The sequence below is a fragment of the Muntiacus reevesi genome, chromosome 11 (assembly GCF_963930625.1).
Source record: "Muntiacus reevesi chromosome 11, mMunRee1.1, whole genome shotgun sequence".
Lineage (NCBI taxonomy): Eukaryota > Metazoa > Chordata > Mammalia > Artiodactyla > Cervidae > Muntiacus > Muntiacus reevesi.
The window spans coordinates 72,511,449-72,534,566 of NC_089259.1; the positions used below are offsets into that span (position 1 = coordinate 72,511,449).

A 23,118-nucleotide genomic window follows, 5' to 3' on the forward strand; every position below is an offset into this window, starting at 1 on the left:
ACTCAGGCAACAACTGGGGCTGGCTGGGTGGAGGGTTTCAAAGCTGCGCCCTCTGTAACCGACCAGGAGATGCTCCAACCAAGAGCCTTAATGGAGGAGCTTCAAAACCCTGGAACACGCTCCTGAAAGGTTTGTAGAATCTTCCTATCTTGAGATGGAAAATCGAAATGATGGTGGTACCCGTCTCCACACATCATATGGCGCATACAAAGAATTTCATTAGGTTAAGTCCTTCCTTAAAATAAAAGTCTTGACTATATTAAAAGAGCTGGCTTTTGAGACAACTTTGGCTGAGCACTGCGTTTTGGTGGGAGGTTTGACTTTTGCTACTTTGGGTGGGAGACTGGGGATTGCTTGAGCAGCAATTCCTAGGCCTCACTGGACAGATGAAACTTGTTGGAATGTAGATTCTGACGCAGGGGTTCGGGTGGGGGGCCAAGACCCTCCATGCCACAAGCTCCATGGGCTCATCGAGGCTGCTGGTGTTCAGACCACACTGAGACCAAAAAGGAATCGGATCAAGGCCTCTCAACGTCGGCACCACTGATGGCTGGGTGGGGAATTTCCCTGTCGTGGGGTCTGCCCTGTGCTGCGCGGACCCTCAGCAGCATCTTTGGGCTCTGCTTGCGAGATTTCAGAAGCAGCCCCAACCCCTGATTGTGACAACTGATAAAAGGCTCCAAACATTGCCAGATGATCTTGCCCTGGGGACCAAACCCATCTGAGAACCACTGGGCAGATGACTGTCAAAGACTCCTCTGAGTCCAGGTTTCTATGATCGAAAGCCCACATCAAAACACACATGCCACTAAGCCCAGAAAAGATGACTCCAGAGCTGGTCAAAGTGTCCTTTTAAAGGTATAAAGTCCAGGATCAACCTGCCTTTACCAGAGCCACGGGTAGCAGCCTGCCCACCCTCAGCAAAGCCTGGGTGAAGCTGAATTTGCACGATTAAAGAGACCCCTGTGTGTGGCGTGGTGGGTGTGGGGACAGGGAGGGGACCACCTGCTCTTTGCACACAGGGGCCTCACTCCGGGACAGGTGTGAGCCTGCCTGGGGGGACCAGGGCTGCTCACCCCAGATCGGCAACAGAGAGGTTCCTCGAGAGGCCGGAGGGCAATTCATAGAAATCAGCAGAACACAGATTTTCTTTACAAGGGAACTTTGCTCCTGTTATCCGCAGGGTTAGGAGGCGTGCAGGGGCTTTAGACGGGGCTGGACAAGCAGCCGGTGACTCAGGGCTCATCAGTGCCCGGAAGGACAGGATGGGGCAGAGGCCCAGGGCTGGTCCATTCCATAGCCAGCATCTCAGCCCCACCAGGCGAGAGAGGTGAGACTGAAAGCCACAGAGAGAGCAAAACGTGCCTACGTGGACGCCCGCTTATTTGAAAATGCGCTATTCGCTTTTATTGCTCTGAGAGATAAACAGGACGGTATTTCGATAGTTGGGAAAACGCCTGTGCTTCACTAGTAACAAAAACAAGTCTCCAGATACAAAGGTACCTGTTCAAGAACTACAGAGACATCCCCAGAGAGAGTGGGAGGTGGGCAGGGCAGGCTGCTACCTAAGGAAGCAGACAAGGGGTGGAGGTGTGTGTGTCTTGTACCGAAGAAATGAATGGGATCATTCAATACATTTAAGATTGGGTTTCTTTAGGGAGTAGGAAAGACCAGAGGGACCAGCACAGAAGTCAGACTTCTTTAACTGTACCTCTTTTTCCTTATATGTTTCACCTGGCCAACTATGGGAATTAGAAGAAATAACAGACTTTGCTTTTTAGTAGCATTGGGTTCCCCGTATAACTGAGCGGAGAGCACAGACAGCTCTCATGTACTTCCTCCCCACGCCCCTACAAGCACAGCTCCCGCCCCCCAGGTGGGGATCCTGCACCAGAGTGGGACACTGTCACACTGTGAAGCAACAGTGGCAGGTCATGATCACCCCAAGTCCATCACTCATGTTAGGGTTCACTCTTGGATTCTGACAAATGTATGATGACCTGAACCCACCCTGATGGGAGCTTTCAGACCATTTTCACTGTCCCCTGATGATCCTCTGGGCTCCACTAGTCGCCTTTCCTCTGCTATAACCCCTGGCAACCCCTGATCTTTTTATTGTCTCCAGTTTTGCCTTTTCTGTAATATTGGCAGATCCCATGGTGAGCAGTCACACTTGCCCTGCGTGTTCTGTCGGCCATGTGGTTAGATGGAATCACATGGTTTGTAGCCTTTGCAGGTTGACTCCTTTCATTTATCAACACGCACTTAAGTTTCTTCCATGTCTTTTTGTGCTCTGTGAATCCTCTACCAAATCATAAGCAAGATGTAACTAGAAAAAACCAATGTTTACAAACGGTGATAGGAGCTCTGAATGAAAACAGGCTAAGTAGGAAGCACAGGGCACCATGTGGGGCTGCCTCTGCCTGTGGGGGGTGGAAGGGTGGGCGATAGTGGGCTGTGCCCCAGAGGAGCCCACAGCTCACCAGCACCCCCATTTCAAAGCCCTGGACCATAAGAGGGCTGTGGTGGGGCCAGGGCACCCCAGGTCAAGGTTGCTTCAAGCGCAGTGATGCTGAACCCTCAAGGTCAGAGCAGACTAAAGGTTGCTTTGTTGGATTTGTTGGGCCCTGGTGGGGACAGAGAGGTGGTCCATGGGTTCCCCAGGATGTCTCTGAAGTTCTGTCCTCATGGCAGTGCAGAAAGCGACATTCCCTAACAGCCCACCAGGTGCCAGGCTCTGTGTGCACATCAAAGGGTCCTGCCAACAATCACAAGAGGCCAGCAGGGCCATACAGCGCGAGGCACCCGCACAAAGCCGTGTCGCTGGTGAGCCGCTGAGCTGATCCTTGAACACACAGCCCTTTGTGGTTTTAGAGCTCCATACAGATTTGACAGATTTTTTTCCCCCCAGATCCTTCCCAGCCCTGAGAAACTAAAACTAGAGCAACGTTTATAAAGCCCCACTTCATGACACACAACCTCATTTTTCACATGGCGGAGTGATGAGTGATGAGTGCTTGGGCTTGGCACATATTGAGTTCAGATTCTAGTCCATTTCCAACTGGGGGGTCGACAAGGTAGTATCTGCTGTTTGCAGAAGTCTGTGCAGACGACGTACATGTGAACGTCATCATACAGCAGCGCGTGGAGAAGGTGGGTCAAGGTTACCGAGGGACGGGGTGAAGGCAGACAGAGGAAGTGATGTCTTGAGCCCCGGGACCTCGGGAAGGCAGCAGCTGTGGGGCAGCAAGGGCATCTGAGGGGCAGGGACCCCGAGGTGGAGGACAGCCAGAGAGGGTGTGTTCCTGCTGCAAAGTGAGGCAGGGCGATGACTATCCTGGAACTGTGCACCCTGGGGGGCCACACGACTTCCCTGCAGAGCCATGGAGCGGGGGTTCTCTTGCCTCCCCTCAGATCTAAGATGACTCCTTTTGTGTGTGTTAGTTGCTCAGTTCTATCCAACTCTTGGCAATTCATGGACTGTAGCCCACCAGGCTCCTCTGTCCATGGGATTCTCCAGGCAAGAATACTTTAGTGGGTTGCCCTTCCCTTCTCCATGACTTCTCCTATGCCCTCCAAAAAGCCTACCCTCACCCTGCCACCCACTGGAGCAGTTAGCATAATTTGTAAGAGGGGAAATCACAGGTAGAAACAGTTCTCACAAAGATCGACTGATCAGATTTATCCTGGGAGATTTTTGAATGACATGTGTTCATTTGTGTGAATCTGCCGTTGATGTAATTTCAAACAGTGAAGTAAGAAATGGCAAGAAAACCCAAGTGCCAATAGGCTTTGTAAAAACTTCTTTTCTACTATAGGTTATTGCAAGATGTTGAATATAGTTCCCTGAGCTATACAGACGTTCCTTATTGTTTATCTATTAATATTTTCTACATAGTAGTGTCTCTCTGTTAATCCCATATTCCTAATTTATCCCCTTCCCCTACTTTCTCCTTTTGTAACTGTAACTCTGTTTTCTTATGTCTGTGTCTGTTTCTGTTTTGTAAACAAGTTCCACTGTATAATTTTTTTTTTTAACTAGATTCCACATATGAGTGATACCATATGATATTTGTCTTTCTCTGTCAGCCTTCTCAGTATGCCAACTTCAGGTCCATCCAAGTTGCTGCAAATGGCATTATTTCATTCCTCTCTATGGCTAAGTAACATTCCATTGTATATATGTACCACATCTTCTTTACCCATTCATCTGTTGGTGGACATTTAGCTTGCTTCCACGTTTTGGCTATTGTAAATAGCTCTGCTATTGGGGTGCATGTATCTTTTCGAATTAAAACTTTCATCTTTTCTGTGCCCAGGAGTCAGATTGCTGGATCATATGGTAACGCTACTTTCAGGTTTTAAGGAGCCTCCATACTGTTTTCCATAGTGTCTACAATAGGATTTTTGGGCAAAAAAGTGGGGTGGTTATAAGGAGCCCCTTCACCAAGTCCACTAGGCAATTCCAGAGAAATTCCAGAGAAATTTTCACTGAAAAGATAGGAATGTCGGGTGAAGAAGTGACAGTGTTTTGGAACCAGGTTTCTCACCAGGCTGGGCTCTCCTACAATTTGTAGAAAGAGCGCATTTTGGAGCAGGAATTGGTAGAATTTGGTACCCAGTGCCAGCATCACGTGTACTGCCCCGAGGCTCTCCAGGTAGGACGAGGGGAAGGTGGCCCAGGAGAGGCTGCTTAGCTAGCTTTTAAAGGAAGTGAACTCAAAGTCCAGGAGATGTTGACAGACTGGTAATTCTAGATGTTCCTACACAGTCTTTACTCAGAGCAAAAACTCCCAAGGCTGAGGCAAACCAAAACCTAGGTTCAAGAAGCACTAGGAGATTCAAAAGACAAAGAGGAAATACTGGAATGGAGTCAACTGAAATGTTGACGGCAGTTATCTGGAAGGGACAGGGCATGGGGGACTATGAATAGTTTCATTCTCATTTATATTTTTCAGTATTTTATACATTTTCTACCAGGACCAGGTATTGCTTCCCAATTAGAAAAAATCCTAGATGCACTTCTTCTAAAAAGACAAGAAAAAAGTTTATTGAATTTGTCCAGTACATGAGATTGCGACTGGGAAGTAATTACAGGGATAAATTAATCCATTTCTAAACAGGCCTGGGGACTTCCCTGGCGGTCCCAATGCAAGGGGTATGGGTTTGATCCGTGGTCGGGGAAGTAAGATCCCACATGCCACATAATGTGAGCAATATAAAACAAAATAAAAAACTAAACAAGTCTAGAAAGCTTAAAATGTCTAAAAATGTAGGCAATTTGAGTTCAGAACCTGGATAGATTCTATTCTTCATGCTTGGAATCTGCACATTGACATAAAATAGTCATTTTTAGTACAGCATAATGTTTTACTTTAAATGAGTACAATAAGTGAAACAGCGATATCTTATACTTCATAGGGTTCCCCCACCCCCACTTTTGAAGGTATTTCACTTTTCTCCTTGGCTGCCAGGATGCTCAGAGCTGTTTCAGGCTCCATGGTGTACAGCTGTACAACCATCTCCTCCCTCTGTTCACTAACCTCCCTGATTCTATGCTTGTTTAGATGGTTCCACGTAACAGTCTTTACGACAAGGTCCCCACGATACTTTTGGGGAGTGAGTGGGACACAATAATAATAAATGATCTTATTTGAGAGAAAGCCTCCGTGAAGAGGAACAGGGACTTATCTACAGATGACGAAATTTTGAGATCCACTTTGAAATAGAACCCAACTTTTCAGACTCCGCATCCAGTGCTGCTTCTACTGTGCCAAGCCCAGCACTGGGGTATCAGGATGGCTGTCTGCTGGGGGTATCAGGATGACTGTCACCGCTCGACAGGGAGGGTGACAGGAGGGACCGTACACACTGCTGCCCACTCCTGGTCACTCCCCATCGGGAAAGGCTGAAAGCAGCCGGCCAGGTGACAGGCCCACACAGCTCTTTGGGAAGAACCAGCCGAACGAGACTGCCGAAGCCAATGGTGACGGTGAATATTTCCCAATCTGGGTTTCAGAGCCGGGGTTAGTTCCTCCAAAGACTTGCTATCCTCATTTCTGTCCTGGCTTGGTGACATTTCTGTTCAAACTGTCCTCCCCCTGAGGGCCCTGAGTCTATCCACACAGCCAGGAAGCCTTTGTTCTGTCTTCTCTCATGTCTGGGAATCTCACTTGGTCATACGGCTTGGGTTGCCAAGCAGTGGTGACATAGAGTGACACAGAGGGTGGGGCTTAAAGGACAGAAGTTAGTTTTCTCATAGCTGTGGAAGCTGAAAATCCAAGATCGAGGTGAGGGCCGTGAGGGATGGATCTGTCCTGGGCCTCTCTCCGTGTCTTGCAGGCGGCCGTCTTCCCTTTGGGTCTTCATACCATCTTCCCTCTGTGCCTGTCTGTGTCCAAACTTCTTCTTAAAAGAACTCTCGTGATACTGGATTAGGGAGCACCTTAATGACCTCATTTTAACTTGATTATCCTATAAATCCAGTCAATCCTAAAGGAAATCAACCCTGAATACTCATTGGAAAGACTGATGCTGTTTGGCCACCTGGTGTGAAGAGCCGACTCTTTGGAAAAGACCCTGATGCCCGGAAAGATTGAGGGCAGGAGGCGAAGCAGGCGGCAGAGGATGAGATGGTTGGTTGGCATCACCGACTTGATGGACATGAGTTTGAGCAAGCTCCGGGACTTGGTGATGGACAGGGAGGCCTGGCGTGCTGCAGTCCACGGGGGTGGCAAAGAGTCACGCAACTGAGTGACTGACCAACAACAAACTCTATAAAGACCCTTATCTCTAAACAAGGTCAAATTCTAAGGTACAGAGATGAGAACTTCAACATGGATTTGAGGGGAAAGAATTCAGCCCCTAGTGCTTGCTCTCCGTCTTTGGTTGGGATGACAGCCCCTGCAGAAGCCCACGCTGCCAGGTGGCCCCAGGCATGCAGGCTGGCCAGGGCATGTTCGGCCAGCCACCGGCCTGGATTCTGGGTCAGAAGAGTCTTAGCTAGAACCCCAGTTCCACCGTTTACTGTGTGACCTTGGCAGTTTCCTCCATCTCTCTGAGATTCGGTTTCTTCATAGGAGACCACTTCCTACCTAACAGGGTCATTATGAGGAGGAAGAGTAACCGTGTCTGCGAAGTGCTGGCACCCAGGAGGAAGCAGTGAGGCAAGGCCATGGCCGATACTTAAGCAAATCACCAGCTTTTGCTGGAAGAGGCCAGGCCCGTTCTACCTCTGAGATGCTGCTGGATTAGCCCCACCCGGAGCAAAGGTGGACCCGGGACCGCCTCTGGGTCTCCGCTCTGAGGGACATGTGCTCGTCTCTGAGCATCTTTCAGAGTTCAGCTCAACAAACTTGCATCCAAAGAAAGTTTTCTTTTAACTTTCCTCATGCCTGATGACCTCAACAACCTAAGGATGGGTTTGGGCCTTGAATCAGGTATATGTTAGTCACTCAGCTGTGTCTGACTCTTTGCGACTCCATGGACTGCAGCCTGCCAGGCTCCTCTGTCCAGGAACTGAAACAACCCAGGGATTGAACCCGGGTCTCCCGCATTGCAGGCAAATTCTTCAATGTCTGAGCCACCAGGAAAGCCTGAATCAGGGGTGATGCTGCTCCAATTTCTAAGGTTGTGCAATTCACCCTCATTTCTTCACCCATGGTTCCTTTACAATGCACAGATCATTGGCGTGAAGGTTGATTTTTTTGTGTGTAAAGTTGACTGGGTCATGGGTTGCCCAGGTATTTGGCCAAACATTATTCTGGGTATTTCTCTAAGGGTGTTTTTGGGTGAGATTAACACTTAAATCAGTAGACTGCCCTCCCTATATGGTGGGCTTCACCCAATCAGTTGAAGGCCAGAATAGTACAAAAGACTGACCCTCAACCTGAGTTAGAGGGTAGTCTTCCTGCCTGCCAGCCTCTGAACTGGGCATCAGCTTTTTTTTTTTTTTTTTTTCCCGCCTTTGGACTCAAAATGAAACAGTGGCTCTTCCTGGGTCTCCTGCTTCTGACTCATCCTGCAGATCTTAGGACTTGCTGACTTCCATAATCGTGTGAACTGGTCCCTTAAAAGAAATCTTTACACACACACACACACACACACACACACACACACACACACACGTTCCAGTGGTCCTGTTTCTCTGGAGAACCCAGACTAATAAAACAGGTAAACTCCAGGTGACTATTGTCAGCTTACCTGTAGGTGCCACCACCCAAATTCCAACCAGTGGGTCCACATTCCAGCGAACTCTAATTGACACCGACTTCAGGGAACCATTGCAAGTGCTGTTCTTGCTTTTCCTAACAAGAGGAGGGCATTCCTTCTCAGCCTCAAGGGTCCCCCTTTAACATGCATATCAGCCCCACTCGAAGTTAGAGGTGATATGGCTTTATCCCTGCCTTCGTAGACAGAGGGACAGAGTGAAAAATATGTCTGCTCATGTCCTGTGTGGACATGGAAGGAGCAAGCTCTAGACTCTGGTGCCAAGCCTCTTGCTCAATGTTGGTGCAGCATGACACGCCCCAGGCACTAGTTAGATGACATGAAGTCTCATCTGTACACAGGCTCATCAGATCTCAGGGTTGGGGGGGTGACCCTCCCCTCTCAGGCTATCTGCCCAGCGGGAGGAGGTGACTGCTGTGTCCGTGTGCCCAGCTGGAGTCTCAACAAGTGTCCTGGAGCCACCACTCCCCATGGAACAGGGAGAGGAAGCAGGACAGGGGACGGGTCTCGGGGGATATAATGGCGGGGTCCCCAGAGAGCCTTCCATGGGACACTGGTCCTGGGACAGGCTACAGAGAAGCAAAATGGAGTGCCTCAATCAACTATTTAGGGGAAATGCCCCTTAGGAGAGGTCTGTCTTGGAAGCAAAGTCCATAAGGAAGCCTCTGAGGGGCACTGTAGGCGGAGCCTGCTAACTTTGCCTTGCTGGACCCGTAAAACGCAACACTCATCCTTTAACTGTGTTTCCTCATAACACCAATCGACATCCCACATCCTTTGGAATCAGTAATGTTCCACAAACAAGTGCAGGAAAACAATGGTCTAAGCAACTATTGAGCAAGAATTAATACTGAATTTTCTCCTCTTTTCTCATTTGGGCTGAGTCATGACTTTTTTTTAAGTGACATTTACTCAGAGCTTACCACAAGGCAGTCAGTAGTTAAATTCTTAATTCCTGTAACTCTCAGGACCACTCAGTGTTTTGGGAACCATTATCATCCCCATTTCACAGATGAGGAGACAGGGACAAAGGAAAGGTAAACTTGCCCAGGCTCAACAGCTAGCATAGACTGAATGAAGACACGCTTCACCTCTGGTGGCTTAATTTCCTTGTCTTTTTCTAGTTACTCAGATTCAAAAAATACAGTCAAGCTGTCCCAGGCAGATTTTACAGTGCAAAGTGAATTGTAATTGGAACATTTGTCAGAAAACTTTCAAATACTACCACAAACCCAGGAAAGATGCTTAAAGGAGACAAAATAATGAGCTCTGTCCTTGCCCTTGTGTTATTTTTTGGAGCGCAACTTGGGCAAACTGCCACGGTTATACTTTTTAAAATATGCTTCTGTGGGGCTCCTTAGGTGGCTCAGATGGTAAAGAATCCGCCTGCAATGTGGGAGATCCAGGTTCGATCCCTGGGTCGGGATGATCCCTTGGCAACCCACTCTGGCATTCTTTCTTGGAGAATTCTACGGACAGAGGAGCATGGTGGGCTACAGTCCCTTGGGTTGCAAAAAGTTGGATGTGACTGAGCAAATAACACTTTCACTTTCATATGCTTCTATACTGTGTGGATTTTCTGCAAGGTGCAACTGTAACCCTTGCAAATCAGAAAAAAGAAAATTATAAAGTGCCCTGGGGCCCAGGGGTGGTCAGAGGGGAGGTGTACATGGGGGAGGACAAAGTGGCTTGGTCTCCGCCGATTAGAATGAGTTGGTTATGTCCAAATCCCGGAGCGGGGGCTGCCCTGCTGTTCAGGCCTGTGCTGGACTTGTCTAGAACAGAAGACACCCCTGTCCCCTGGGGTGACGTCCCTGGACAGAGGAAATGGAACTTTTTGACAAATGGCACAGTTCATCTGAGGCCAGCAAGGCCCCACAGAGCACACAGGGACCTTTGGAAGAGAAGGGAGGCTTTGGGATTGCATAATCTCTGGAAGTGCAGGCCAGGTATTGATAATTTGCTGGTTAGTTCCTAGTGAGTGCTAGTTAAAGGAATACCAGGTGCATTAGTTTCCCATTGTTGCCGAAACCAGACATCAACAACTTAGGGACTTAAAACAACACAGATTTATTATCTCACACTTCCGGAAGTCAGAAGTCTGAAATCAATGTCACTGGGCTAAAGTTAAGGTGTTGGCAGGGCAAGTTCCTTTCAGAGTCTCCAGGGGAGAGTTGTTTCCATGCCTTTTTCAGCTTCAAGAGGTTGCCCACACTCCTTGGCTCGTGGCCCCTTCCTGCATTTCGCAAGCGCATCAGCCCAATCTCTGCTTTGTCATCACATCACCTTGTCTGACTCTCACCCCCACCCCATATCCCTCTTATAAGGACCTCCCTCTGATTACATCAGCCCACTCGCATAATACAGGATGGTCTCCTGCTCGGTAGCATTATTCCGCTCATCACTCCAAGGAACAGGGGCTACTGTTTCCTGTGAATACTAAGCAATGCAGGTATTCAAGAACTGAAGATGTAACCTGGAGCCCATCAGTTGGTGAAAGCAGGGAATGGGAACTGACGGGCACAGTGGCCAAGGGGATGGTGTGGTTGACAGCAGGACCCAAGACCAAGTTCTCAGGCTCTGTCCCAAGGCTGGCATAATCCAGAGACTCGCTTGGCCAAGATTGCACTGAGTTGGTTGAAAACTAAGAGTGCCAGGAAAATGACAAATGTGCATCCAAATTCTACCTGTGCTCATGGGGACCCCCTCCCCCTGGCTTGTCAGAACGAGGAAATGGTGACAAGGAGAATGTGAGACATGGGTAAAGCTATGAAGATGATGACCACCGTGAGGCCAGCTTTACTTCAACAAAACATGTGACAGCATTTGTGTCCCCAATTTCAGGGAGAGCCTGGCCCCCTCTGAGTGGGCAGCTCAAGGTCACACACACTCTGCTTGATGCCAGATGTGGTCTTGGCTCAAATGACCCCACCAAAGGTGACACGGGCCATATGGGCAGTAAGAGGGCTTGGCTGGGCAGGAGACAGGACCAGACCAGCAGCACTCTTAGGGGAAGCACACTGACTGAAACCGCCCACCCTGGCCAGGCACCATAGTAACCATTTGCATGAGTTGTTTTATGACAGGAGATCCTGATAAGGAATAAGGAACTAATAAGCCACCACCAACCTGAAGAGTTCGGGAAAGGTCGAAAGGAGACACCGTGTGTCCGTCCACTTCCTAGAATCCCCGTCGCTAGCATGCATCTTAACTGAGCGATGCGTGCGCCACCGGGAAAGACTCTGAATTAGAATGATTGGCCAAAGACCACCCGGAAACTAATCCCATCACCACAAAACCCGAGACTGCGAACCACGTGGCAGAGCCGTTCTCCTGGGTTCCCTCACCCTCCTGCTCTCCACCGGGGTGCCCTTTCCAATGACAGCTCTTGCTTTGTCAGCACGTGTGTCTCCTCGGACAATTCATTTCCTGGTGTTAGACAAGAGCCCAGTTTCAGGCCCTGGAAGGGGTCTCCCTTCCTGCAACAGCACTAGCCTCGGGTACCCCTTTGGGCTGCCCTCTCACTTCCTTCCCATCCCACCCCCTCTTTAACCCCTGGCAACCACTAAACTGCCCTCTACTTCTGTAATTTTGTCTTTTCAAGAATGTTATGTGAACAGAATCATACCGTGTATAACTTGGGGGGCTAAGCTCTTTTTTGCCGGCATAGTTCCTGGAGATTGACAGGTGTCGTGTGCACCTGCAGTTCACTCCGCTCTGCCACTGAGTAGCCTCCACGACCCGGGTGCACCTCGCTCTGTCGAAGATCTTCTAGGTTGCTTCCAATTCTGAGCTATTTGTATAAAAAGCTGCTGTTAACATGTGTAATGTTTTTTTTTAAGTGAATAAATAGAAGTTTTCATTCTTCCGGGATGAATGCCCAAGACTGCTGTCCCTGGATCACAGGTAACGACGTACTTAGCTCCTTAAGGAACTGCCAAATTTACCTTTCCACCAGCAATGTATGAACGATCCAGTTACTGCAGTCTCACCAGTATTTGGTGGTGTCCCTGTCCTCCCCAGCCGAATGTTCTTCCCAGCAGCTTTGGCCCATGTTCTGATTTTTTTAACTATTGAGTTTTGAGTATTCTTTAAATATTCTAGACACTAGTCTTTTGTTAAATGTATTGGTTTGCAAATATTTTCTCCCGGTCTGTAGCTTGTGTTTTCATCCTCTTAACAGGCTCCTCTCAGAGCAAAAGTTTTCACTTTTAAAATTCAATTTATGGTGCAGGGGCGGGAGGGGGTGGGAGGTGGCGGTGGTGGGAGGGAGGCTCCAGCGGGAGGGGATATATGTATCCTTACGGCTGATTCATCTTGTTCTACAGCAGAAACTGGCACAACATTGTAAAGCAATTATCCTCCAATTAAAAATAAATAAGTAAAGAGGGACCTCCTTGGTGGTCCAGTGGCTAAGACTCTGTTCCCAATGCAGGGGGCCCAGGTTCAATCCCTAGTCAGGGAACTAGATTCCCCTATGCCACAGTAAAGACCTGGTACAGTTAAATAAATATTTTTTTTAAAAACGCCCCCTAAAGTTAAAAACAATCCAATTTGTCCTTTTATGGGTCATGCTTTCGCTGTCAAGTCCAGGCCCCCTGGTGGTCTCCAAGGGTGGGACTCTTGGAGGGGGCATGGATGAGAGTCCTGGCTTGCTCAGGCCTTGTCTGACTCCATCCAGGCAGGTGTGCTGAAACCTTGCTCCGCCCTTGAGAGGGTGGGCGTGTAGCTCTCCACTGCTGATGTGGGCGCGGGCGGGGCTATGCTCCAGCAGTACCACTAGTGCCTAAAAATTTTCTCTCTTGCTACACTGCCCTTTTCAATTTCCTTTGGCTCCGAGAGCAGGTTTTTGGTTGCTTTTAACTTTGGCTAAAAACATACAACATAAAAACTACTCTTTTAAAGTGTTCAGTTCTGTGACACTAAGTGAAGTGATGTCGCTCAGCTGTGCCCGACTCTTTGCAGCCCCATGGACTGTAGCCCACCAGGCTCCTCCATCCATGGGATTTTCCAGGCAAGAACACTGCAGTGGGTTGCCATTTCCTTTTCTAGGGGATCTTCCCGACCCAGGGATGGAACCTGGGTCTCCTGCATTGCGGGCAGACTCTTTACTGTCTGACCACCAAGTATATTCACGCTACTTTGCAGTCAACACCACCATTCAGCCCCACATTTTCATCGTGCCCAGCTGGAACTCTGCATATTAAACACTAACTCCCCGTTTCCCATCCCCACTCCCAGGCCCGAGTAACCACCCTTCTACTTTGTCTGTAGACATTTGACTGTTCCAGGATCTCATATAAGTGGGATTATACAGGATTTGTCCTTTTGTGATCAGCTTGTTTCACTGAGCATAATGTCCTCAAAGTCCCTCCATGTTGAGACATGTGTCAGAATTCCCTTTCTTTTAAAGTTGAAGAAATACTGCTGTTATGCGTACACCAGTTTGTTTACCCATCAATCCATCCATTAGTGGACACTTGGATCGCTTCCATTATTTGGCTATTGTGAATCATGCTATGAACACAGGCGTACCAATTTGTTCAAGTGCCTACTTTCAATTCTTTCGGGCATATCCCCCTAAGTAGAACTGCTGGATCATATGGTAATTTTGTGTAATTTTTGAGGAACCATCATACTGTCTTCCAGAAGAGTTATATAATGTTACATTCCTACTAACAATGCATAAGTGTCTCAACATCTTCATCCTTATCAAAACTTTTGTTTTAATAGCTATAATAATGGGTGTGAAGCAGTGTTGATTTTTTTTTTTTTTTTTTGGTCTGTTACTGTATATGTTGCTGTGTTACTGTCTTCTTCAGCTCCAGTATGGGAAATATGAAGCAAAAAGAAAACCGGGAGACTTAACCACTGCATCATTCTTTGGGTCCCAAGGTCTCCAGCTGATCTCTTTTCATTTTTCCTTTAAGAGTCTTCTGATGCTTGCTTTTTAATGCATAATCTCCAGGGATTTTAGTTGTATTTAGTGTAAGGGGTAGGGAAACGTTTATTTACTTTATATGGTGGATGCACCATATCAAGAGAGCCCTGAATCTCTTTCAGCATATAAGTGCCCTCTCCATCTCTCTTATTCTTGTAAGTTATTCAGGAAACCAGGTGGGTTGATCTACAGAGCTTCTCCACAGGTTTGGATTTTGCTGATTCCATTCCCTGTGGTGCCATTTGACATGTTCCTCTGTGCCCTCTATCAGAGACCTGATCAGATTCAGGTTAGGGTTTTTTGGTTTTTTTCATTGAAAATGGAATTTTATTTTTAATTGAAGGTTTTAGTTTTAATTAAAGGATTTAATTTATTTTTCACTTAATGAGATGGTTAGATGGCATCACTGACTCAATGGACATGAGTTTGAGCAAGCTCCGGGAGCTGGTGATGGACAGGGAAGCCTGATGTGCTGCGGTCCATGGGGTCACAGAGTCGGACACGACTGAGCGACTGAACTGAACTGAAGGATAGTTGCTTTACCATATCGTGTCAGTTTCTGACACCTGGTTAGAATTCTTGGCAGGACTCCGTCACAGAGCGTGGTGGATACTTCTGAGGCAGGTGTCACCTCTTGATCTTTCTTAGTTATACTAACTCCGTTGATTGTTCCCAGTTTTTTTTTTATTTCTCTAGTATTATCAGGAATGAATGGACTGAATTTTACAATTTTAACTCACTGCTATTATTTTCTTGTTTATGTTCACCCCACGTCTACCTAAAAGGTGCTTTTAAAAATACTCTTGATGGGGTCTGTGGTATCTTAGCCAGTCCTCCGGATGTGAGGTAGGAAAAGAAGCTCCAGACTCACCCTGGATATTTTCTGCCCTAAAACTGGAGTCAGCCATTGTCCAGGAAGCCTGGCTACTTTTGGTAATAAAGCTATTTAGAGACCACAGTTTGGGCACGTAGGGTTGCTCATTATTTACTGGCTTGGTCATTGTTTTTAGGTCTTTTCAAGCTAGGAAATAAGTGTATATTTAAGATAAATATCTGATGGAACTAAAATTCATACTTCCATATCAAATTCAGAACTGAAGGGCTTTAATTTAACCTGTTTTGGCTTACAGATGCAACCTGTTCTTTCTCCCATGCCAAAAATGTGGTTCCCAATCATATCCACACAGTCACTCATTTACTTTCTCCAGCAATAAACACACAATTGTTTCAGAATGACAATATAGTCTCACAAAAACAAAACACTGCTTCCACGAAACAAAACAGTTACTGAAATTTTTTATTAACCAATCATTTATTGATTTGTTGCTACTACTTTTGTCCTGAGGGCATATCTCACTAGGGATGGATGGTAAAATCCCTGTATTTTAAAGTCATTTGAAATAGTTCTTAAGTATCTGTGTTGCCAACTTGATACATATGTGGTTATGTTCTTTTATTTCATTTTGTTTTCAATTCTTAGGAATTAAAATTTTATTTTAATAATGATATATTCAAATGGTTCTAAAGCCAAATCTACAAAGCAAATTATATTTGGACAGGTTAATCTTCTAATTCTGTCCCCTATATATCATTCTCCCTCTCCCATATAGGTAACAACTTAAAACTTTTTTGATTTTCCCTTTCATCTAAAGAAAACCAATTATCTCTGCTTACTTCTCTCTCCTTTCTCAAATAATGGATAGCGCATTATTTGTTTTCCTCCGTCTTATGTTTTTTACTTATGGTATCTTGAAGACATTCTATAGCAGCAAACAAATATATTATTCCTTTTTTTAGCTGCACAGTACTCCACTGTGTGGACGTACAATAATTTAAGCAAACAATCTTGTTGATTGAAGTCAAATTTTTTTTTTCAATGGACTTTCTGCACAGAGTAAGTCTGTCATACGGTTGTATAAATCCTGATAATTATTACACAAGTCGCCTTTTAATTTTGCATCCCTTCTCTCAACAGCTTTCTCCACGTAAGGGACTGGCTTTGTTTATGTGTACTATCTAGTGTTAGTTAGTTCCCAGGTGACAAATATCCTTGATAAGGTACCAAACTGTGTTTTAATTCCAAATTTACTTCAAACAATTTTCCCTGAGGGGGAACAGGGAATTCCTGTTTAATGAGTCTAGAGTTTCTGTTTGGGAAGATGGGAAAGTTCTGGGGATAAATGGCGGTGATGGCTGAACAATGAGAATGTACTTAATGCTATTGAAATGTATACTTAAAAATGGTTAAAAGGGCAAACTTCATGTTATTCATATTTTACCTAAAAAAAAGAGAAAGAATAGGACTTCCCTGGTGGCATAGTGGATAACAATGCAGGGGACACAGGTTCGATCCCTGGTCCATGAAGATTCCACATGCCTCAGGACAAGTAAGCCCACGCACCACAACTATTGAGCTTGCGTGTTTCAACTACTCGTCTGTGTGCCTGGAGTCTGTGCTCCTCAAGAAGAGCAGCCACCAAGATGAAGCCTGCACACCACAATGAACAGTAGCCCCTGCTTGCCGCAACTAAAGAAAACCCACGCAGAGAATGAAGACGTAGCGCAGCAACCTCCATCCCCAAAAAAGAATAAATAAGATCTATGGGAAGCATTTAAGAATTTACTGAAAAATAGCAATAAAGATTTCTGAATATTAAAAAACCCACAATTTCTCCCAATAAATGGATACTTTAATGGGTTACTTTATACCAAAATTAAAATTTTATACATAAACTAAATAAGGTTTTTAACATATGTGAATGTGTTTCGGTGCAGCGTCCACAGCAGATGTCTTCAACTTAGAGATGGCTCCTTTCTCCACTGTTGTAATTAACAAGGGTTGGTCACCTTCCAAGCTGAATCTTATCTGACATGAAATCTGTACAAATTATTTTCCAAGTTTAACCACGAGATAGCAAGATAGCTCTTTCTAGACATATATTTATCCTACTGCATGATGACTTGAATTTTATGGCCCCTAAATGAGGCATTTACGACGAGGAAATCCAGCCCAGCAACAGGAGACAAACTCTTAGACCTCTTTCCTGCTGGTGTTAGAGTCAAGGTTTATTACATGGGGCTGGGATGTCAGCGACTCTGGGCAAACATAGAGAATCTTCTCAAGCCCTAAGTCCGGATCCACTAGTGAATGGGCTGCAGACTAGTGAGCTGTCATAATGCCTCATATCTCTCCTTCACGACCCTGACTCCATCTGTAAAATACAGCCTTGCCCACTGCCAGAGAATGTTCCAAAGACACCAGAAGATCCTTGGCTTCTGTGTTCTCAAGATGTACACAGTGTCACGCTTTCTTTCCTCCACTGGTTATGAAAAAAGATAGCCTCCAAACCCCCCAAGTAGGAGAAGCAGCTATTTTATTTCTTGTGGAAAGACTCCTTTTCCTTCTGTCGCTGGAACTCTCTAGGGCTTAGTGGCTCACAGCTGGGGCGTGAGCCAGCTTGCCTGGGCGTGTCACAGGCAAGACCATCACCTGTGGTCTGAGCCATGACTTGACTCGGGTCCAGCGTTGGTGATGCTGTAGGGGCCCAAGAAGGTGTGCTCACCTGGCCAGGGCGCCCTGCTGGGATAAATGCTACCTGTCCCAGAGGAGTCAACCAGGGAGGTGATGAAGGAGTGGAAGGGGAACAGACAGGGGGATTAATGTGTCTATGAATCCTTGGGAACAACCAGCAGAATTCAGAGCCAGACTGCAGGGTGACAAAGCGCTGATCCAAGTCCTCTGGCAGATCTGGCCTGCGAGTCCACCTCTTGAATTCTGTACCGTGGAAACTTAGACAAAGTCAGAGACACAGGTACAACAGTCCCCATGCACCCAACCTCAGCTTCCGCAATTACCAACCAACATTTGTCAAGCTTGTTTCAAATCCGTACCCTCTTTTTTTCCCCTCAGGTATTTTAAGCAAAATTTCATATACCACATTATTTCACCCCCTAATATTTCAATATCCTGCCCCCTCTTAAGGCTGTCTGACAATAAATACCCAATACGCGCTACCGGAAAATCAGCAATGTTGTTTTTAATACAGATGTGGTACAGAATGTTTAATTACAGCAGGGCAGAGATTCTAGTTAAATAAAATTAAAAACCTTTATTTTTCCCAAATATAAAATTACTCAATTAATGTCTGAAAAGAAAATATAACACAGTGAAGGCTTTACATTACATCACTATTCCCCACAAGATTTATGATTTATCAGTGACATACTCCACCACTTTGGCAAAAGGATGAAATTTTTAAAATGGTTTATAAACCTAACATAGCAAAGACTGTATACACCTCCATACTGCACTGCTTTTATGTACAAGAATAAAACAGTAGAGTCAAGTGTGTTGCATATACTAAGAACAGCACAAATCTGTCACAATTAAACTTTATGCAGAAGCTGATGTATTAAAAATGTAGAAATGTCATACGTGTATGTACACAATGCCAAGACTGTATTAACAAACTCTATGTACATAACAGTATACTATACTCCTTTAAATGTTTAGCATAGTTGTGTTTATTAATACAGGCCTTTGGTTCTAAACTGCTTGACTAGTCTTAAGCTCCCTTAGTTTCTTAAGCTTTCCTATTTCTTAAATGCAAGTGAGTGAGTATAAAAGCACTAACTTTCCTGGTTCACTGGTACAAAAATTACAATGGTCAGTTTCCTTAGGTCATCAAAAACTAGTCACAAAAATAGTTCTTGTTTTCAACCTGAATGTGCCACAGGAAAAAAAAAAATATTTTCAAGATTTTCCAGCTTAGCCTAGAGGCCAAGGGTTACCCTCCAGCCTCGACTTCAGTGCTATGTACATTGCAAAACATGTGTTTTCTCCAGGCCGTATATTTTTAATACTACTTCTGTAAGGAAGAATAACATTTAACTCCAGCCGAAGAGTGTCCACCACACACCTCTGTTAAGACACAATGAAAACGTTGAATATTGCCAGCGAGGTTTAAAAAAAAAAAATGAGTGCTCTCTTGAGGAGGACTCCTCCAGGAAACATGCTATGAAATTACCCGGTTCTTTATTTCCTGTAACTCTTCCATTCCCTTGGCTCCTTCTTGTGCTCAGTCTCCCCGCGTCAGGCACATGCCCGGGGATTAGCTTTGGAGTCATCGTCCTGAGTTTGCAAATGACAGAGCAAGTCCCCACCCGTGGCCCACGTGGCGGGGGTCACACCACAGAGGACGAGCTGGTCATGCCCTGCACCAGCGTGCTGGTGGGCGTCCCGCTGATGGCGTTGAAGATGTGCAGGGAGTTTGGCAGGACGCTCGTCTTCTCCTCCAGGGGGCAGATCTCGGGGCAGAGAGACACAGCGTTACCCACGCGCAACGACCCCAGCGACACTTCTCACAACTCGTGACCTAGCGGCCACTGCGTGACTGTGATACCCCCAGGGAGCTCGGCCTCGGTGCAGGGCTGAGGGAGCAGGTCAGCTCACCTCCCCCTGTGCATCAGTGTTTATCGGATCAGGATTTTAAAGAGCAAGTCAAAGACAGCGTGTCTCATTTGCTCTACAGGTTAGTGAGCAGACAGCCTTCTAAGCTCACCAGGTCGTAAAAGCACCTTGAAGTCTATCCTGCATGTACCTGGTGGGGACACGACCTGGTCCCGGCCCTTGGAAGTCTTTTTTTTTTTTTTTTTTTAATGAATCTGGAGCATTGGTGTTCTCCACCAGCTCCTTTTTGCAAGGTCTTACAGATTTCCATGCTGGGGGAGAGAGAGAGAGTGGCGGCCTCGCTGACTCTCAACAAGTCTCTTTCACACTCAGTAACGCAGGGAAGAATTCTAAGCACAAGACTTGACCTAGTGCCTGGTGCACACTGAGGAACGTATGCACTCAGAGGCTCCCCTGGAACATCCAAGACTCCAGGGCAAGACCCTTTTTGCTTAAGGGTTCAAAGTTTAATCTTCACAGTTGTTGGGTTAATGGAAAATGCAAGGTGCAGTTAAGAGCCAGTATGGCGTTATGTCCACACTGTCTGGGAGTTTAATATTCTCAGCTCTGAATTTTTTTTCCTACTTTCATCTTGTCTAGTGCTAAGTGCTGACAGCCACTGATCAAGTTCTCCATCCTACCTGGAGGCCCCACGCAAAAGACCCTGAGCTTTCTCCAGACACTTGTTCCAACAAAACCTTCTCTTTCCTCTCAATTATTCATATATTTATTTCTTTAGTCATTTCTATTTTTTTTTACCTTTTCTAAATGCCCAGAAGAGGGCTGCCTTCTTTTTGCACATGCACTGTCATTATGTCAGTGTCTACAGTTGCCCAAACTCAGTCATAATTTTCTGTGAGCCAATTAAGATCCAGAGAAATAAAAGTATAAAATGACATTACCATCCCATCTGAACGTGTGAGCATGGAGGAGAAAAAAAAGCAAGTTAAAGCTTAGAGACTTAGGTTAGTTTTCTGCAACAGAAACCTCCTAACTAAATCATCACAGGTTAACTGACACAAATGGTACTGGCTTCCATTTTTTTTAAGACTGAAAGGCAGTAATGCAGCCAACAGACAGGAGCAGTCATGGGGGTCACTTAAAAGGCCACACTGATCAGAAAGGCTGACACAGAAGAAGTCTGATGGAGACCAGACCCCTCGAAAAGCAGCAGGAAGCGGCCTTTGACATTCATCCAGTTCCCTGGGCAGCTGTCCCCACTGACGACTACTGAGCCCACATACGTGATCCCACTGAAAGGAATTCACCCAGGAAGGTGGTGGTAGCAGTTCAATCCGGAAAGCTGCCCGGAAGGACCAGGAGTAAAGCAGCAGCCTTGAGGACTGACTCACTGGGCCACCCAGGTCAGCTCTGAGGAGTCACACTCTGCACAAACCCATTTTTTTAAATGGTGAAAGACATTTACTGCAATGGAGAATTCCTGAAACCAGGCTGGCAAACCCTGTTCTTCCAAAGGATTGGGTGAGTAAAGAGTTCCAGGAATGGTACTGGCATCTCTTTTTTTATGTGAGTTGTTTTTGAGCTATTGACAGATTGAGCGATACACAGGAGGTTAGACAATGACGAGTAGGCTTGTTGTTAGCTGTTCCCCAAGCCCTCATGGTTAGACAGTAGCAGCAGGGCCGCATGCTACATGATCCTTCAGAGAGCAACATTCTGGAAGGATGTCAGGGTGTTTAGACCATCCGAGGGTACACCCGAGACCCCCCAAGTGATGCGTGTTCTCTAAACATGAGAAGCACTTGGGTGTGGCACCTACCTGCTCATGCATGATTTCAGAAAGCTCCTTTGTCATTTCCCTGTAATTGGCCTTCATTTCTTCCTGATACTCTATCTGGTCCTCTTTGATGAGCCGTTCATTCACCACTAAGGCTTGACCGCACGCTTCCACAAATTGTCTGAAATGGTGTGGGAGAGGGAAATCAGGTATGAACAGAACAAAGGATGAGCCCAACTGGCAAGATCTCTTTCCTGAATCGATCGATACTTCAAGAGAAAGACATTTCCAGTGTGCGTTACCTGAAAACTTCTTTAAGCAACTTCACTTTATTGTCAGGGTATCTTTTTGTGTTTGTGTCATCTAAGAAAGCTCGGGCATATGCTAGTGGACCAGCGTTGACCTGAATAAAGAACAAAGATTTAAAATTAGGTTATGAAGAAAATGCCCATCATTTTTAGTTTCAGTTGGCATTTGCTAAAAATGCTGCTTGAGTGAGTTAGCTATGACCTCTGCCCTCCATGAACTTAGGACCCAAAAGAAGAAACCATGAATCAAGCACATATTTGTTATAAGCCATTTGATATTTGTCATCTCAGCCATCCTCAGGGCACTTGTGATGATGGTTCATCTTATGTAGGAAGAGCTAATGCTTGGAAAATGTAAGGACCTGTTTAAGGTGGAACAGTCAATAAGCAAGACAACTGAGATCAGAGCCAGTCTTCCAACTGGTATTTGTGCTACATGACACTGAACTAAGAGACCACTCTGGTGAGGTCAATGAAAACTGAAAAACGAAACACATGTGCCAGTTTTAAAGAATCGACTCTTCCCCTTGTGGAATTGTGAAGCTGATCTGCTATCCTTAAATGAACTAACCATCTCAGGGGCTGGAAGGCCAAAGATGCGGGGGAATTTGGCAACAAGATGAGGGGCTCAGAGCCCTGCATGTCTCCTTTAATTCACCAAGCGGAGTTCTCTGAGGCTGAATAAGTTAGGAAACGTGGGAGTCTGGAGAGAAAGAGGGTTACACACACTGGATGGGGAGGGGAAAGTTGCAGGCACTTGGGACAGGGCCTGACCACGTGATCATGCATGATTTTTCCGGTGGGGGTGGGGGGGGGTCCTGGAGGACTTGGAGGTAAGTGAGCAGGGAGGGTGTGGCTGTGGGTGAAGGGCATGGGCGGTGATCTTGGCCCATGGCATGTAGGACTTGCAGTAATGGCAGGGGAACTAATTGATAGAGTTCACACCAGGGGTGGGTAGACGGGGGGCAAAGAGGTTAGAGGGGGGGCTCTGACACAGGGACAACTAGCTAACCCTCAGGGATGACTGCGTATGATCTCTGGATATATGTGGGGAGCATTGTCAATAACCTAAAGGTGACCCAAATGAAGGAAGATCCAGACTGACGCGTGTGTTCAGTTTTAAGAAGGTGCAGAAGGAAGTTCGTGACACTTCATAAGGTCAGCATGACAAGACCCTGGAGTGGAGCGCAGAGTCACAAGGCCACCCGATCGCTCTGTCCTGTGCAACAGCCAGCCCAGAGAGGCTCTCGGTGGGAGAATTAGAGAAACACAAATGAAAGGATCAGGCTTCTCTCCCCGGACTCCAACTTTGTTGTTATCCTGGAGGGTGCGCACACGTAACCTTCACCTCCTCGTTTCATCACAGATTGCTTTGCTCTTAAAGATGACCAGGCATTTATCCGACTCTCAGGTCACTATCAAAACGCAGGGCACATGCCCTTCAGAAAGTGCG

General features: G+C 46.3%; 1 protein-coding gene across 5 annotated transcripts in view; it reads right to left on the minus strand.

Moving 5' to 3' along the window:
- Window positions 1–18,182: 18,182 nt before the first annotated feature.
- DOCK9 (dedicator of cytokinesis 9) overlaps window positions 18,183–23,118 on the minus strand; it is a 273,883-nt gene continuing 268,947 nt past the window's right edge. For all 5 annotated transcript variants that reach the window (XM_065902028.1, XM_065902027.1, XM_065902025.1 and 2 more), the window contains exons 51-53: window positions 21,660–21,760; window positions 21,400–21,538; window positions 18,183–19,477 (exon numbers count right to left, since the gene is read on the minus strand). In XM_065902028.1, coding sequence (XP_065758100.1) covers window positions 19,355–19,477; window positions 21,400–21,538; window positions 21,660–21,760 — 363 coding nt within the window. In that variant the 3' untranslated portion in view covers window positions 18,183–19,354. The remainder of the gene's footprint in view (window positions 19,478–21,399; window positions 21,539–21,659; window positions 21,761–23,118) is intronic.